At 39.6% G+C, this 16,591-nt stretch overlaps 1 protein-coding gene across 2 annotated transcripts in view; it reads right to left on the bottom strand.

Annotated features, from left to right (window-relative positions):
• Window positions 1-3,689: 3,689 nt before the first annotated feature.
• DAB2 (DAB adaptor protein 2) overlaps window positions 3,690-16,591 on the bottom strand; it is a 58,063-nt gene continuing 45,161 nt past the window's right edge. For both annotated transcript variants that reach the window (XM_075184169.1, XM_075184176.1), the window contains 3 exons: window positions 16,137-16,249; window positions 8,650-8,740; window positions 3,690-7,096 (listed from right to left, as the gene is read on the bottom strand). In XM_075184169.1, coding sequence (XP_075040270.1) covers window positions 8,672-8,740; window positions 16,137-16,249 — 182 coding nt within the window. In that variant the 3' untranslated portion in view covers window positions 3,690-7,096; window positions 8,650-8,671. The remainder of the gene's footprint in view (window positions 7,097-8,649; window positions 8,741-16,136; window positions 16,250-16,591) is intronic.

Below are 16,591 nucleotides of genomic sequence, written 5' to 3'. Positions count from 1 at the left end.
GAATAGGCACCTTTAGCTGCAATTATAGCTTTATTTGTGTAAGTGACAACCAGGTCTGCACATCTGGCTACTCCGAAACATGTAAACCACTCCATTGTTATAGAAACAGTTGTGCTATACTATATACTATATATATATATATATATATATATATATATATATATATAGCCACTGTATAATATTTGATATATATATATATATTGCTTCTCATTGAGCAAGAATAAATCAGTGAATGGATTAATCATTTTGACCGAAAATGATGTTCATGGCTCTTTCTGTTGAAAAATGATTATAACAGGATTCAGACGCTCACAAGTTAACCTGCGGGTGGCTGACTTACACATAAAGGGCCTGATTCATCTTTGTACGTAAGTCCCATTGCGTCTTGAGTGAAATTGCTCTGCACATGCTCTAGAAATGGACCTCACGCCACTGAGCGCAACAGCATCCAATCCATGTCCAAGCACAAATTACACTTTCACCTGCCTACGATTTGAAGGGCGACACTGGGGAGTGAAGGGGCGGACACACGTAGGCAATGTGCAGTAAGGGGATGCCGCAGTATAGCGCACGCACATTCGTCCGATTTGAGCTCTGGGCACCTCTACCGTACGTGTTTATCTGTATCGCTTGTACCAGCTACAGGGCAGGTGTAAGTGCTGACTGATAGTGATGACTGAGACCTATGCACACCAGAACATGAGAAACTATAACAATGCATTTTATGTCCAGTGGGGCAACACAGTGGCTTAGTGGTTAGCACTTCTACCTCACAGCACTGGGGTCATGAGTTCAATTCCCGACCATGGCCTTATCTGTGAGGAGTTTGTATGTTCTCCCCGTGCTTGCGTGTGTCTCCTCCGGGTGCTCCGGTTTCCTCCCACACTCCAAAAACATACTAGTAGGTTAATTGCCTGCTAACAAATTGACCCTAGTCTGTATGTATGTTAGGGAATTTAGACTGTAAGCTCCAATGGGGCAGGGACTGATGTGAGTTCTCTGTGCAGCGCTGCGGAATTAGTGACGCTATATAAATTGTGATAATGATGATGATGATGAAGTAAGAACACCCTGATTTACATATTTAATGTAAAAAAAAATGTAACATGTATTTTTATTAATGATTTTGGTCTTGAGAGTTATTAATTATTAATAGTTTCTTGCCTGCGTTCTAATATATTGCACATATGCATGTGCGTATCCTGCAGTCTGTTGTGTCTGTGCGCGTATGGCAAGTCATGTATACCCACAGCGTACTTATGCCCATATTCAAACGAAAAACATTTCTTGAGATTGTACTTGAAGACGGACGTACGTGTGTGCAAGTTGCGTTCACATTGACTTCGAAGGTGAATCAGACCCGAAGTGTATAGGTTAAAGTGCACACAATAGAGATGTTTTGTGCGCTGAAGCAATGCTTATAATAGCTTATCACTAGTTCCTAGTGACATCATGAGACATGTGACACCTTCCTGAAGGGACAGGCCGTAGCTTCATAATCAGTATACAAAATGGCTGCCTCCACTGTGTGGAGACCTATACATTTAAGTACAGGGTGATTCAAAAGTCGCGGTACACCCTTTTATTTCAAAAACTCTACAGGAAATTGGGAAACCTGAATACTCCAGTAAGGTATGGGTGACGTGGTCTATCTTTTACGGTATGTACCAAACATGGGCGCCATCTTGAAATCGGACAATCGGCCCAATTCCTGTAGAGTTTTTGAAATAAAAGGGTGTACTGCGACTTTTGAATCACCCTGTACAATAATCTCCTGTAGTGATACAAAAACGTAACAGCTTATTAAATGATATCTTTTAATACATTATATAAGGAACACAATTTGAGTTTATAAGAACATGTCAAAGCATAACGTAAGATTTCAAAGTGTATTATATATCCAGTTTAACAGAAAAAAAGGCAATTTAAACATCATAGATTTTCTTTTACAAAATAAAAAGTGCATTGCTAGGATAGGTATATGCAGGGTGTCACTTAGAACCTGCTTGACAAATCACTTTTAAAATTATAATGTTTCCAGTTTAGAAAGTGTTTACATACGTTTGATTTATTTGTAATTACTAGTTCAAGTTCATAGACTGGACTATTAGGAACCAAGAATGATTCTTCAGCTGTGTTTTCCAAACTGATACCAGATCAACTACAAAAAGCAACGTACTAAAAAATATTCCTTGTCTTTATTGGTTTTGGCTGTCATAGAAATGAAAGTCACTGTGGAATCAACTCAGAACATCCTGTGCCCGTGGATGAGTTTCATCGTTAAACCAATTACCCAGCTTAACAGGATAATTTTGTTCTCCTTTGACAAAGATTTTTAAAGTCCTTCAGTTAAAAAAAATTCCATGTGTGTTACACAATGTCTCCCACAATCCTGGAGGTATTTGAGAATAAAAGTCCATTAAAATCCAGAGGTCGGGTGGTCAGCAAATGATTTATCGGTGATATTGCACAGTGTTGGGGGGAAAAAAGAATATTTGTTGTAGGACCTCGTTATTTGAATGTAATTACTGTGAAGAAATGAGCTGATAGCGAGTTCTCATTTCCTAGTAATCCCAATGCAATTTCAGCATTTTACATTCACTGTACATACTGGTCTGAATTTTAACAGAATGTCTGTCGATAGGTTAATGGAATGAATATGTGATGAAAACTATATGCAGGTATACATTTCTTTATGTACATATAACTCATCGGAAAGTACTCATAGTTTTTTGGTGTTTTTTGGAGAGGCAAAGACAACTATTGCACTGACCAAATCCGTCTGCCAGTCAGCGTGAACTCAACCAACTGACCACAACTTCTTGTGACATCATTTTAAAGGCGTTTTACGATACGATGCATAGCAGAAACAACAAGCTTGAGACATAGAGGTCACAGGAGCATCATCGTTTTACCTTCTAATATGCTTAATGTTTCAAAATTTTAATTAACATTTTTTCCACAGAGTAATATGTTGCTGTTAAGAATTGCTGACAATGATCATTCACTTACTATATTTAGTAATGTGGATTACAACGATTACCATATAATCCATCAGACACAACCTGTTTATATTTAGAAAAACATGAGACTATGTTTATCTTTTTTATAATAACTGCTAACTGTGATCTGATTCATGAATAGACAATGCCATGATTACATTTACATGTAACAATTCCAAGGCATACATATATTACTTATGAGCAATTGTGTGACAGAGATAGATTTATCAAATTCACTAAAATGGAAAAGTGGAGGTGTTGCCCATAGCAACCAATCAGATTCTAGCTATCATTTTCTAGAATGTGCAAGGTAAATGATAGCTAGAATCTGATTGGTTGCTATGGGCAACACCTCCACTTCTCCTTTTCAGAATGTTTGATAAATCTTCTCCTAAAGGTTGATTCAACATTTATGGAAAATAAACATTTACAACTTTGAATTTTTTTTTCTTTTACAAAGCCTTACTGCCAGACATAACGCTTAAAATGTTATTGTTCATGTTGCAGGATAATTGTAAATTCAGCCATAAAAAACAGTGAAGAGCGAGATGGTAGAGCTATTCTCATTGGCATTTCACAAAAATGGTTAAACCTTGGCTTTTTAGTAAAAAGCTGACTGTACTCATGACCATTTTACACCGCTAAATTAAGCCTTTTTCAATTAGCAAAATAATCACTCCTTTATTGGGGGGGGGTTGGGGAGTAATCTATTCCTAATCCTTGATAAAATTTGTCTTTAATTATCCATTTTCTAAATAAAACATGAAAGCATTTTTTAACAAGAGATTTTTCTCAAACAAAAATGATATAGGGTCAGTTTAGATATATTTATGAGCCATTTCCAAATATAAGCCTGGTAATTTTTTACTTGAAATAGGAGAAATGTAATATAGGGATGGAAAAGTACTAGGACTCAACGCTTTATTTAAGTGCAAAAGTTGACAGACTTCTAGATCATGTAGGATAATTATAACATGGCTAGACATTGTCACTCGGGATAATTATAATATGACTGGATGTTGTGTTAGCCTTTCTGTAAAACTAGCTACGTCCTACAATTAGGTTAAAGGAATTAGTAGAGACGCTAACATTTTCTAGCCTGATTGAGATTCCAATGTTTTTACTAAAAAAAAAAGGCAGCGTTTTTGAATATGTACAATTATCGTGCAGCATTTAAATTGACATTGCAGGCATTCATGACACTGGGGAATGTATCTGTACTTAAACATATTAACATTAGAGACTCGGGCAAAATGACGTCCTACAGCCATCGTGTTGATCCCACCACAAGACCCATAGCGGTCGTGGGGTGCTCACTGGCATCGGTGATGGTGAGTGAACGGAGCTGCATGGCTTTTACCATTTGAAAAAGGGTTGTACTCTTAAAAAAAAAATCCTTCTTTAAAGCTTCAACTTGTTTAAGCAGAAAACCTGCTCACCCATGTGATATTAATATCCGCAAATGTCACTCGTTGCCTCCTTTTGGTTACCAAGCAAAGAGACACAGTTACAGGTGTGTATGGAGATACTTCTAGGAAAATTAGCAGAAACTGTTCCTGTTTTTAAAAAAATGAGACACATTGGAGTCATACCCATTGCACCAAGGATTATAATCAGAGATGGGAATAGTGAGCTGTGGGCTCCGGGGCAGGGAAGCGGGGAGGAGGGAACCGGTGCCCACTGCTCGCTAGTTAACAGTGCAGCGGGCCCCATAATCTCCATGGGCCCCGGTGCACCGCACTTGCTGCAACAATGGTAGTTGCGCCACGGATCTGTGTGTTATATGCATTGACTAGTGTAATTTGTGGACTTGAAAGGGACAGAGAGTCTTGGACAGCGAGCAAGAAGCATGTTTAGAGAGACGCTAGGACATAGCTCAGAATGATGTTATTTACTCTATCATTTTGGTTATATGCAAAAAAGTAGGTGGGGCTTATTTTAGGGAACTGCGTTTGCCCACAATTTTAGTGTTTGAAAGAAGTACAGAAATAACATTAACCAGAAGCAGCCGTTCTACATGGGAAGGACAAGGTTTCTGTAGACATAAGTCTGACATATTTACATTTTGTTTAACAATGAATCTCAGAAACACGGGCCTTTTATACATCCAAATTTTGTCTGCATATTATATTTTTTGAGTGCAAATGTTATTTAAATGTCCTGTGCTGTTTTAAAACAAACTCCACTTGATTTACAAAAAAAAGACAAAAAAAACCCTAAATAATAATTACCTATATAAAGTAGGTAATATTATGAAACTCTACTTGGGCAGCCAATCAGCCTATCACATGGTAGATGGGGGCAAATGTAGGTTCAAACATCGGATATTGCCATCTATGGTTGTCTTGGCAACAAGAGGAAATGAGAACAGATAGTATGACAAGGGACATATAGTGTAATCATGAATGGATAGAGCCAAGCACTGTAAGTATGATGACAGATGTTGGACATATTCTTACCTAGGTCAGGCTGGACATTTATAGTCAGGGTTTATTTTTTACTAAAGTGGAGAAAACAAATATGCTCCACAACTCAGCAGCCTTACATCCTTCCTCTAGACCAGGGTTTCTCCACCTGTGGTACGTTTACCCCCAAGGGTGGTATCAGACAGATTACAGGGGTACTGCCAGCAGTAAAACTAAATTCAAAGTAACTGTTTAATATATAAGTGATGAATAAAGCATCTTTAAAACAAAACAGAAGGGATATTAATTTAAGTAAAGACATAAAGGGTTACTTGGCAAACAGATTTGGAGGCTCTTGAAATAAATTTGCACTTTTTGGGATGGGTACTTGGTAATCATATACCGTCGCATAGGTACACGAAACAATAAGTGTGAGAAATCCTGCTCTAAACCACTCTCCTCCATCCTTTCAATATCACTGTTTTATATCCAGAGATGTCAGGCTTATGTTCGCTACTTTCTGTAAAATATTTTGGGATTGAGTAGATTTCAAACAGCCTTAGGCTGGGTACACACTACAGAAAATTTCTCCCAATGCGGTATCGTTAACGATTTTACCAACAACTGAAGAAAAATAAAAAGTCCCGATCAGCAGCCGATTCCTGTGTACACTCTTTATCTGTCATAACCATCGGCTGAAAAGATGGTGACTCTGCACACTCCATAGAGATCTATGGACACTGCCGGTCCTGAGTGCAGACACACTGCAGAATTGGAACGACATTGTTCCATCGTTGATTTTTAGTTTGGTTTAAAAGTCGAATCAAACGATACGATGAGCTTTAGAACGATAATCGTTCATCGTTGGAGCGTACACACTAATGCGATATAGGGCCGCGCGGTCGTTTATCGTGTGGTTGGTCCAATAACCAGCTGAAAAACCTGTAGTGTGTACCCAGCCTTACACATGATCAGATAATATGGTGAGATACACTGACTGAAGTGTAAAACAGATTTGCCTATAGGTAAATCATTGGCTCAATGATATTAATCTACATATAGTACATGCAATTGCAAATGTTTTCCATGAAAATGGAACTGGATGGGACAGTGCTATTTAGAGTAGGCCTGTTTCATGATTCTCTTTATTCTGTCCTACAATACTGGTGTGGTTTTCTTATAATCTTTACTTTCTTGTATTGTCCTTTATACGATTACTGTGTTCTCTCCTTATCCTGAAACCGTACACATCTGGTACTGTACATCTTGTCCTCCCGCTAGAAGACTTCTCCTGATACAAACTTTGCAGAGATGTTTGCAGGTGAGATGACTGAGCTTGGTAGAATGAGGGAAGGAAGAGGGTGGTTTGCTAAGTGACATGGGTAATTTTGGAGAATGAACAAAGGATGTGTGTGCGAGATAGAAGGGAGTGATAGGAGAAAGGAACAGTGAGTTTGGGATTGAAGGTGATGAGCGTTTAACGAGGAAGACGTAATGGACATATTCTGTTTTCCGGTATCCTGCTCAAAGTAGATTCAGTTGCACCTTATTATGAGTGTGAAAAATAAAAAAAAATATACGGAAATCTTTGTGATATCGGTGCAAATATAATGATCATTGTCACAGACAAAAGGCAAGGAGATAACGTGATGCCCCTGGAGGTTTCAGAGTACTTCTGGTGATTCGTGGCTGTAACAAACAGAAAGAGATTGTATGTAATTAACTTCATAGACCATACGAAGCAACAGGAACTAAGATGATGAGATTATCTAACACGTTGATCATCAAATCATTCAGACATGTAAAAATAACATACAATAAACCTTTAGACTCTAAATACACCTTTATACAGTATTGACAGACTGCTTTGTTCTGTTTGGATGTCTGTCAACATGATACTGGGAATTGTTTGATTGGGAATCAATCAGGATAAGGACAATGAACCATCGATAATATATCTATATCTTGTAGTGGGCCAACCATTACGATAAGTCAGATTTGCAAATGTTTAACCCTGCAGACATATCTCTATAATTATTAGAAGCTGCCAATACCTTGTTTACTGTCTGCATAAGAAACTGCAATGACAGCTTGCTGCAGATAAGCACACCGTAATATTACTTAAGCTAGGTACACACTACAGGGTTTTTGTCCAATAATCGGCTCAACCAGCTGACATACGACCGCTCGTTCAAAAGTCGGGTCAGTGTGTGCAGTGACACGATGGTCGAAAGTCTGCCCAAATGGACGATTGTCGCCTCATTTGGTTGGTCGTACCGTTTAATATTTTCGTTCCAATCTCGTTTCCGTTGTGTAGTGTCTATAAACTTCCGACCGATGTGTACGAAATTGCAATCATTGCTCACAACAACATGGCTGTAAAAAGTCGCTGAAGGGACGTTCGCTCTTCCCTTTATCTTCTTAAACAAGGCTAGCGTGTATGCAGTCCATGGACCAAATGATCGAACCATCGATCGCATGTAAAATCGATCGGCATAAAAAGTTGGTGGAAAATTCTGTAGTGTGTACCCAGCTTTACACATTGCAAATGAGAGTATCTTTGTATGTATGAAGCATGTCACCAGGGGCACCTAGGAGGGGGGCGGGGAGCAGGTACCAAGTACTAGGGCCCAGGCCTGCCTGCGTAGTGGGAGGAGCCACCAACCTGGTGTGAACACACCGCTTTCAGGGGCTAGTGAAGGGCACCAAGAAGTTGCTGTGCCAGGATCCGAAATTCTTTTCGGCGGCCCAGCAGGTGACGTCCACCATAAGGGAGTAGGTAGTATAGGGACCCCAACATACATTTTTTTATAGGAGGACTTCAGTCTCCTGGCTACATTTGGGCAAAACATTCCCCTACATGTAAATCCATAGGACTGGCTTCTCTGGAAAGTTAGCAGTTCCAACCACACATTGTTCTATTCTCCAGGCTGCAGTGCCTGGAGAATTTTGAAAATAAACAGGTCTTATGCTGATTGTCAGAATGCATCTGAATTCTGTGATTCGCCCAATCAGGCGCGACTTGAAATGTGAGCTGAAAATAAATCACTGCAGGAAATCCAGCAATGACTGACCAGAGTTTTGAATTAAGTTCATTAAAAACTGATCACGGTGAATCATTCTTATAACAACGTGATGAAACACAGTTATATGTTTGGCTTCTCATACGTCACTTTTTAAAATTCATACTGTTAAAGTTAAAAAAAAAAAATATTAAGCTGATAGTATTTCCGTTTACTTACAACAAAAACTAAAGACACATTCCTAAGCAAATGGATTTCCAAATGGATCCCCAAATGGATCAGAAGATGTTATTTGTTGCGCTGTGGGTTTCTGCAAAAGAAGAAGTATATTAGATTTTGCTACAAGGGATTACACATGCCAACATTAAAGAGAAATACCTAAAAATGCTAATTATTCCCATATCAGATGCTATTTTCTAACACTGGCCACACAAGCTGCAATCCAGTTCTTGAGCTGAAAATATACAAAGATGAGAGTCATTGACTGACCCAATTTTTAAGGACAAATAATTTGGTAGAAAACAACCAAATTTGCAAACCATTTTGGACAAAATGTATTTCTTTAAGCAGAATAGAACAAACTGAGAATGGTATATCAGACCTGCTACTGTGCAGCTAGTCAGTATGTAACACAGAAACATTTTTACATATAGGCATTCTATAGAAAAAAGTTGAATGTGTCAACTTCATCATCTAACCCTAAAAGCTCAAGCATACCGGAGGGGTGGGGGATAAACCGCGTTTCACTTCTATGTCATATGTATAATGCTGCTTAGTGTGGGAATACTAAGTGTAAGTTGTGGGTCCCTTCGCCTAATGGCCATATAGTAAAGAAGCAGTATTCCCAGGCGCAATGGATGTGGAATGGGTGAAAAAAATGTATTCAAACAGAAGAATAATAAAACATATACAGCATATATGGTCCGGACCACAAGGAACTTTGTATAAATAAATATGCAATAAAGTAATATTCAGAATGACCAAATTCCAATATTAGTCCAACAAGTTTAATACTCAACATATACATCCTCTCCGGAGGTAAAGGGAAAAAAATAGAAGTCCAACATCTCAATAAAATATGGCAAGTTCAGTAAGGATAGGTTTCCAGTGTTTAAGCCTAGAGTCCGGTTACAGTAAATCAATAAGAATAAAAAAGCTCAATCGACTAACTGGCCAACCAAGATACCCAGAAAATCCCTGATGTGTCCTAGTGCAAGAGGGCCCCACCTCCTACCCTATGTATACACAGATATAATATATGGTGTTGTGGTTGGAGAGTGGACTATTTACGTGCCCGCCCTCTGTGGGCTGACAACGCCCCCTCCGTGGACTGGCCACACCCTCTCCATGAACTGACCATAACTCTTCTGGCGGCATGCTGTTTTCCTAGTGGCTCCATCATACACCAGTCTGAGTGAACCTGTCATCTACATACAGAGGAGGCAGCCATTTTTGGGTTGAACTAATATTTATGAGAATGTAGCCTATGAATATACTAGAGACCAGTAGCTCATGAATATGTCAGGCCATGTGAATAGTAATCAACCAGTGCCTTAGAGATGTCACTTGTTCCTAGCAAATAAATAGGTGACATACTGGTTCTGGCCACAGAATGGATGCATCCACTGAACCTCATTTCTGAAATGCAAAATAACTGAGTAGCAGTGTGAAATCATCTATGTCAGATGTCTGCACCAATGGGTGAGAGTGAGAGGAGTTGTGGGCGGAGTTAGGGCGTCCCTGGGAAAGTGCGGAGTAGGAGTTTTGTGGTGCTTAGATTTGCGGAGCAGTGGAAAAATTAGATTTCAGATTGCATATCTTACTGTACTGAGATAAAGGGGTGGAGAAGGCTCTTTAGTAGGGGCGTTTCTTGATTTTTGAACGAGCATTTAGAGGTGGTAAAGGCTAATACAATAGAGCAATTTAAACATGCTTGGAATAGATATAAGGATATTCTTACAAAGAATAAAGGATCAAAGAGAGTTTAAGGTTACCATAGGTTGAAAAATGGGTAGACTAGATGGGCCAAGTGTTTCTTATCTGCCATCAGAACATTCAGAGATCTAGGGGTATATTTACTAAACTGCAGGTTTTAAAAGTGAAATGTTGCCTATAGCAACCAATCAGATTCTGGCTGTGATTTTGCAAAATGCACTAAATAAATAAAAGCTAGTATCTGATTGGTTGCTATAGGCAACATCTCCGCTTTTTTAAACCTGCAGTTTAGTAAATATACCCCCAAATCTCATCCTATACTTTTAATGGGACACCTCTTATGTCTTTATGTTGCACTTCAGTGGACAAGCACGTTTCTGGACACACTTTGACTAATGTAAAAAAATGCTTTAAGCACACAAAAGTGCCATATGTAATAACTACAATCCTCATTTATACTTACTCTGATAATTATCTTAAATGGTGCCTGCTGTTCTGTGAGCCATTGGAACTCTCTGAAATTCAGCAGCCTCTCAGACATTTCGGGAGAGTTGGTAAGTATGTTCTAATCACCTAGCAGAGAGTTTAAGAACTTATTGGCTGTTATCATGTGTGGGCACAAAGACTGCAGATCCCCATCAATGTCTGGTGAAAAATGTGTTTGAGTGATGATGACTACATCACATGTACTGTCATCCTCTGATCGCCATAGTTGCAGCTAATGGGATCCAGCCATCTTGGCACATCACACAACAGCCATATCTGTCCACTTTGGCAACATACAGTCATGGCCAAAAGTTTTGATAATGACACAAGTATTGGTTTTCACAAAGTTTGCTGCTTCAGTGTTTTTAGACCTTTTTGGCAGATGTTGCTATGGAATACTGAAGTAAAATTACAAGCATTTCATAGGTGTCAAAGGCTTTTATTGACAATTACATTAACTTTATGCAAAGAGTCAATATTTGCAGTGTTGACCCTTCGTTTTGAAGACCTTTGCAATTCACCCTGGTATGCTGTCAATCAACTTCTGGGCCACATACTGACTGATGGCCGCCCATTCTTGCCTAATCAATGCTTGGAGTTTGTCAGAATTTGTGGGTTTTTGTTTGACCACCCGTCTCTTGATGATTTACCACAATTTCTCAATGGCATTAAGGTCTGCGGGGTTTCCTGGCCATGGGCTTAAAAATGTTGATGTTTTGATCCCCGAGACACTTAGTTATCACTTTTGTCTTACGGCAAGGTGCTCCATCATGCTAGAAAAGGCATTATTTGTCACCAAACTGTTCTTGGATGGTTGGGAGAAGTTGCTCTTGGAGGATGTTTTGGTACCATTCTTTATTCATGGCTGTGTTCTTAGGCAAAATTGTGAGTGAGCCCACTCCCTTGGCTGAGAAGCAACCCCACATATGAATGGTCTCAGGATGCTTTACTGTTGGCATGACACAGGACTGATGGTAGCGCTCACCTTTCCTTCCCCGGACAAGCATTTTTCCAGATGCCCCAAACAATCTGAAAGGGGACCCATCAGAGAAAATGATTTTGCCTAGTCCTCAGCAGACCAATCCCTGTACCTTTTGCAGAATATCTTTGTCCCTGATGTTTTTCCTTCTTGACACCAGGCCATCCTTCAAAAGTCTTCACCTCACTGTGCGTACAGATGCACTCACACCTGCCTGCTGCCATTCCTCAGCAAGCTCTGCACTGTGGTGCCCCGATCCCGCAGCTGAATCAACCTTTTTGTGCAAAGCAATGATGACTGCACGTGTTTCCGTGCAGATAACCATGGTTACCAGAGGAAAAACAATGATTTCAAGCACCACCCTCCTTTTAAAGCTTCCAGTTTGTTATTCTAACTCAATCAGCATGACAGAGTGATCTCCAGCCTTGTCCTCGTCAACACTCTCACCTGTGTTAACAAGAGAATCACTGACCTGATCTCAGCTGGTCCTTTTGTGGCAGGGCTAAAATGCAGTGGAAATGTTGTTTTTGGAATAAAGTTCATTGTTTTGGCAAAGAGAGACTTTGAAATTAATTGCAATTCATCTGATCACTCTTCATGACATTCTGGAGTACATGCAAATTGCCATCATAAAAACTGAGGCAGCAGACTTTGTGAAAAATAATAGTTGTGTCATTTTCAAAACTTTTGGCCATGACTGTACATATGCAGTTAAACTGGAAACAGATCGGGCCCTATGGCAATCGTTGATCAGTTGGATCTGCCAGTGTATGTGTACCATAAGTTTCACACTATTGCCTGTCTGCTTACTCCAGAAATACAGCAAACGTGAAAGCTTGTATAATCTGTGAACTTTTTACACTTTGTTCTGTTATAGATGTATCCATAAATATATACAGGGAGTATACAAAAAGTGGAAACACCAATATAAAGTAGTTTATTAGGATGTCGGGCCACCAAGTGCAGCCAGTATAGCTGGTGTTAAGTCTAAAAGTGTACAGGAGGGATGCAGCACAATTCTTCCACAAGAAAGTCACTCAACTGACGCCTGGCGGATGGTGATGGAAAATGTTGTGCAAGGAATTGTTCCAGATGTACTGGATTGGGCTCAGATTTAGTGACTGAAAAGGTCATAAGTTACGGGTAACATTGGTGTCACACCAATCAAACCACTGGGCTATCACACATGCTCTGTGGTTGTGGGCATTGTCCTATTTGAAGACACTCCTCTCCACTGGAATGAAGTGCTTCGACATGGGGTGAAGATGATCACTCAAGGGAGTGACTGCACCCAAACAATGCCAGGGAGATGTGCCCACAACATTACAGAACCGCCAGAACTCTCCACTGTTGGAAACCAGCACTCAGGGCTGTAGAGCTCTGTAGGTTGGTGCTTGATTATCTCTATTTGTCGGGAGAGTGGTGAAGAATAATTCCTCTGACCATATCACTCCATCTTTTGGTAGACCATTGTCTGTGGTATATGCACTACTTAACTCACACATTACTAGTTGTGAGGAGCAGTTTATACACTACAACCCAACTCCCCTCTGGGGAGGTCTCTTGGAACTGGCCACTTGCAAGACAGAGTAAAATCTGCATTCAATTGATCTGCAGTTGCTCGCCTTGCAGTGCACTTCAAATCAATGCACCATGATCTTGGAGTATGTGCTACTGCCCACTGATGTCCGTTGGAGTTCTAAGGTGATCTCATCTTAGACTCCATTGCACGTGAAACATTAGCAAGTTAAGCTGCCTTGGTCACTGAAGTTCCAGCCAATTCCAACCAACAATCACCCCTTTTTCAAAGTCACTGAGGTCTTCTCTTGCAGCCATGCGAACATACTTATAGGTAACCACAGCGGTACAGCATGTTAATACATGAGTTTGACCATACTGAGATATTATTTCCTTCTATGCTTGGCATTCCTTATTTACCCACATGTTCAATTTTTTTTTTGTACACTACATGTATATACTGCATACTGTCTCTCACCCAACCTGCATAGCGAGCATGTAGGCCAGGGTTTCCCAAACCCAGTCCTCAGGGCTCCCCAACAGTGCAGGTTTTCCATATCTCCTTGCTGGAGCACAGGTGTATTCATTACTGACTGACACATTGTAACAGATCCACAGGTGGTCCTAATTATGTCACATGTGATCCAGAAAACCTGCACTGTGGACTGGGTTTTGGAAACCCTGATGTAGGCTAAAAAACTATCACAGTATCGCAGTTTTTTGTCATTTATCATTTCACTCAAATGGTCGCTGAAATATGTGGATGGCTTTCTAGGTTATGAAAAGCACGTACACAAATCTACAAAATCCACTGTGTACAATCTCAGCACCCTTTTGACCCCCTCCCACATAAAGTTATTTCACAAGAACAGTTTTGTCATCTGTAAACACCTGATTACCTGGCTAATACTGGAAAAGTGCATGTCTGTGTTTAAATATGATCCATGCGTGATCTGAGTATGTGATCACTGTGTTGATGTTTAGCATGAGCATTGGAGAACAAAGTAAACATAAAAAAAATTATTAAAGGTGGCTAATTCCAGTTAACTGACACAAGGGCTACATTTTTTTTTTAAGTATTAGCAAAAAAATAACTTTACCATGTCAGGTATTTTAACACAAGTACTACGCCACCTTTTAGCTTTGGATAACAGATTAAAAAGGACGACAAGCTCAGCCTCATGTGCTCTGCCTTCAAGATCTCCTACATCTGTATTCGTTTTTTGATTCAAGTTGCTGAAACTGTTTCAGCCACTCTGCCAGGACATGTACTTTAACCTTAGACAGTCTGCAAACAGACCATTTACTTTGCTCTGCCAAATAATGCATTTGCAGAAATGTGGTAGGAAAAGCTATTCAAATTTAAATTACACCGACTTTGGACAGACAATATGGACGTTGGGGAGGGCAAATACGCCAAAGTGATTTCTTTAGAAGGAAGATATTTTTAAATACAAGGATCTTAACTTGAGAAATGTCTTATTTCAGTCTCCTGGACAAAACCATGTTACAATGCAAGGGGTGCAAATTAGTATTCTGTTTTGCACATAAGTTAAATACTGACTGTTTTTTCATATAACACACAAATACTTGATAGCTTATTTGTACACTGAAATTTAAAGTTGATATTTGTGTGTTACATGAAAAAACAGTCAGTATTTAACTTATGTGCAAAACAGAATACTAATTTGCACCCCTTGCATTGTAACATGGTTTTGTCCAGGAGACTGAAATAATACGTTTCTCAAGTTAAGATCCTTAATGAATCAGGTCCAAGGTACTGATAAACTTACTCTGCTGAGAGTGTTTTACAAACTAAACAAGATAGACAGGGGATAAATCATTTCCAGAAATGACACTTCGGGCCTAATTAATCATCATCATCACCATTTAATTAATTAGCGCCACTGATTCCATTGGGGCTCACAGTCTAAATTCCCTAACATACACACACACAGACTAGGGTCAATTTGATAGCAGCCAATTAACCTACTAGTATGTTTTTGGAGTGTGTTAGGAAACCGGAGCACCCGGAGGAAACCCACGCAAACATGGGGAAAACATACAAACTCCTCACAGATAAGGCCATGGTCGGGAATTGAACTCATGACCCCAGTGCTGTAAGGCAGAAGTGCTAACCACTAAGCCAACGTGCTGCATGTCCATACCTTGCTTACAATAGCTCTGCGCATGCTCAGAAATGGGTCTCACGTCAATGATCGCGATTACAAATGACGATTACGACTGCCTACTATTCAAGAGGAGGGAAGGGTGAATGTAGGCCACATTCACTAAAGCCATGCCAAGGGTGCGCAGATGCAGATGAGGCGTTTCAAGTCCTGTGTTTCTCAGAAGTATGGCAGCTTTCAGCCATATCATTTTCACCAGGTGTAAGTGACGACTGATAGTGATGATTGACACATTGCATAGTCTTTATTTTATGCATGCATGCGTGCTACTAGATGGCAGAGAACATGTGTATGCAACGAAAATTGACTATATACACTAAATGTATGTACAGTATGCAATAAAAGCATCTTGGTTTATGTATTTAATGAAAAAAAATAAAATACTGTTTTTACACTTATACCCAGATTCAAATGAGATCGACTTGAACTTGAATACGGTCGGAACAGCGTTCAAGTTCCGTGTTATTTTTAAAACGCAGCTGGCATGCAGGTTGCGTACGAACTTGAATCAGGCCTTTGGAGTTCTATCAAATGCAATTGCAGTATAAAAAAAAAAAAGAGACATTGCCTTTAAACATTGAAAATACATTGTTACTTACAGAGTTTCCCAATGAAGCACCAAATGAGTCTAATCCAAATGGGTTTTCAAACAACCCTTCCGTGGCTTTGGATACTGGCAGTGTATGTGCTCGTAGGGCAGGCTTTGGTGGTTCTATCAAGCAAACATATGTATACAAGTATTATAAATTGGACTAAGAAAACGAATGAATGGGTTTATAGGAAGATACATAATTTGCAAATGTAACTTATTTACTATCTATAGTCATTGGATAGATACACTCCCTAGCAGAGTGTATCTAACTGGTACCTTCTACCGAATCTCCCTCATATGCTTGGCACCAGTGATTTGAAATTACTAGCACAAAGCTAGTAAAAGATATAAATACACTCTACTAGACAGCGTATCGAACCAACAACAGGGCTATATTTCCATATTGGGGGTCTACTTTGCACATATAACAAAAAAACAATTCCACAAAGATGGACTAATCCT

This window comes from Mixophyes fleayi, chromosome 1 (assembly GCF_038048845.1).
Source record: "Mixophyes fleayi isolate aMixFle1 chromosome 1, aMixFle1.hap1, whole genome shotgun sequence".
In the NCBI taxonomy this organism is placed as follows: Eukaryota; Metazoa; Chordata; class Amphibia; order Anura; family Limnodynastidae; genus Mixophyes; species Mixophyes fleayi.
This window is presented reverse-complemented; position numbering and strand designations above follow the sequence as displayed.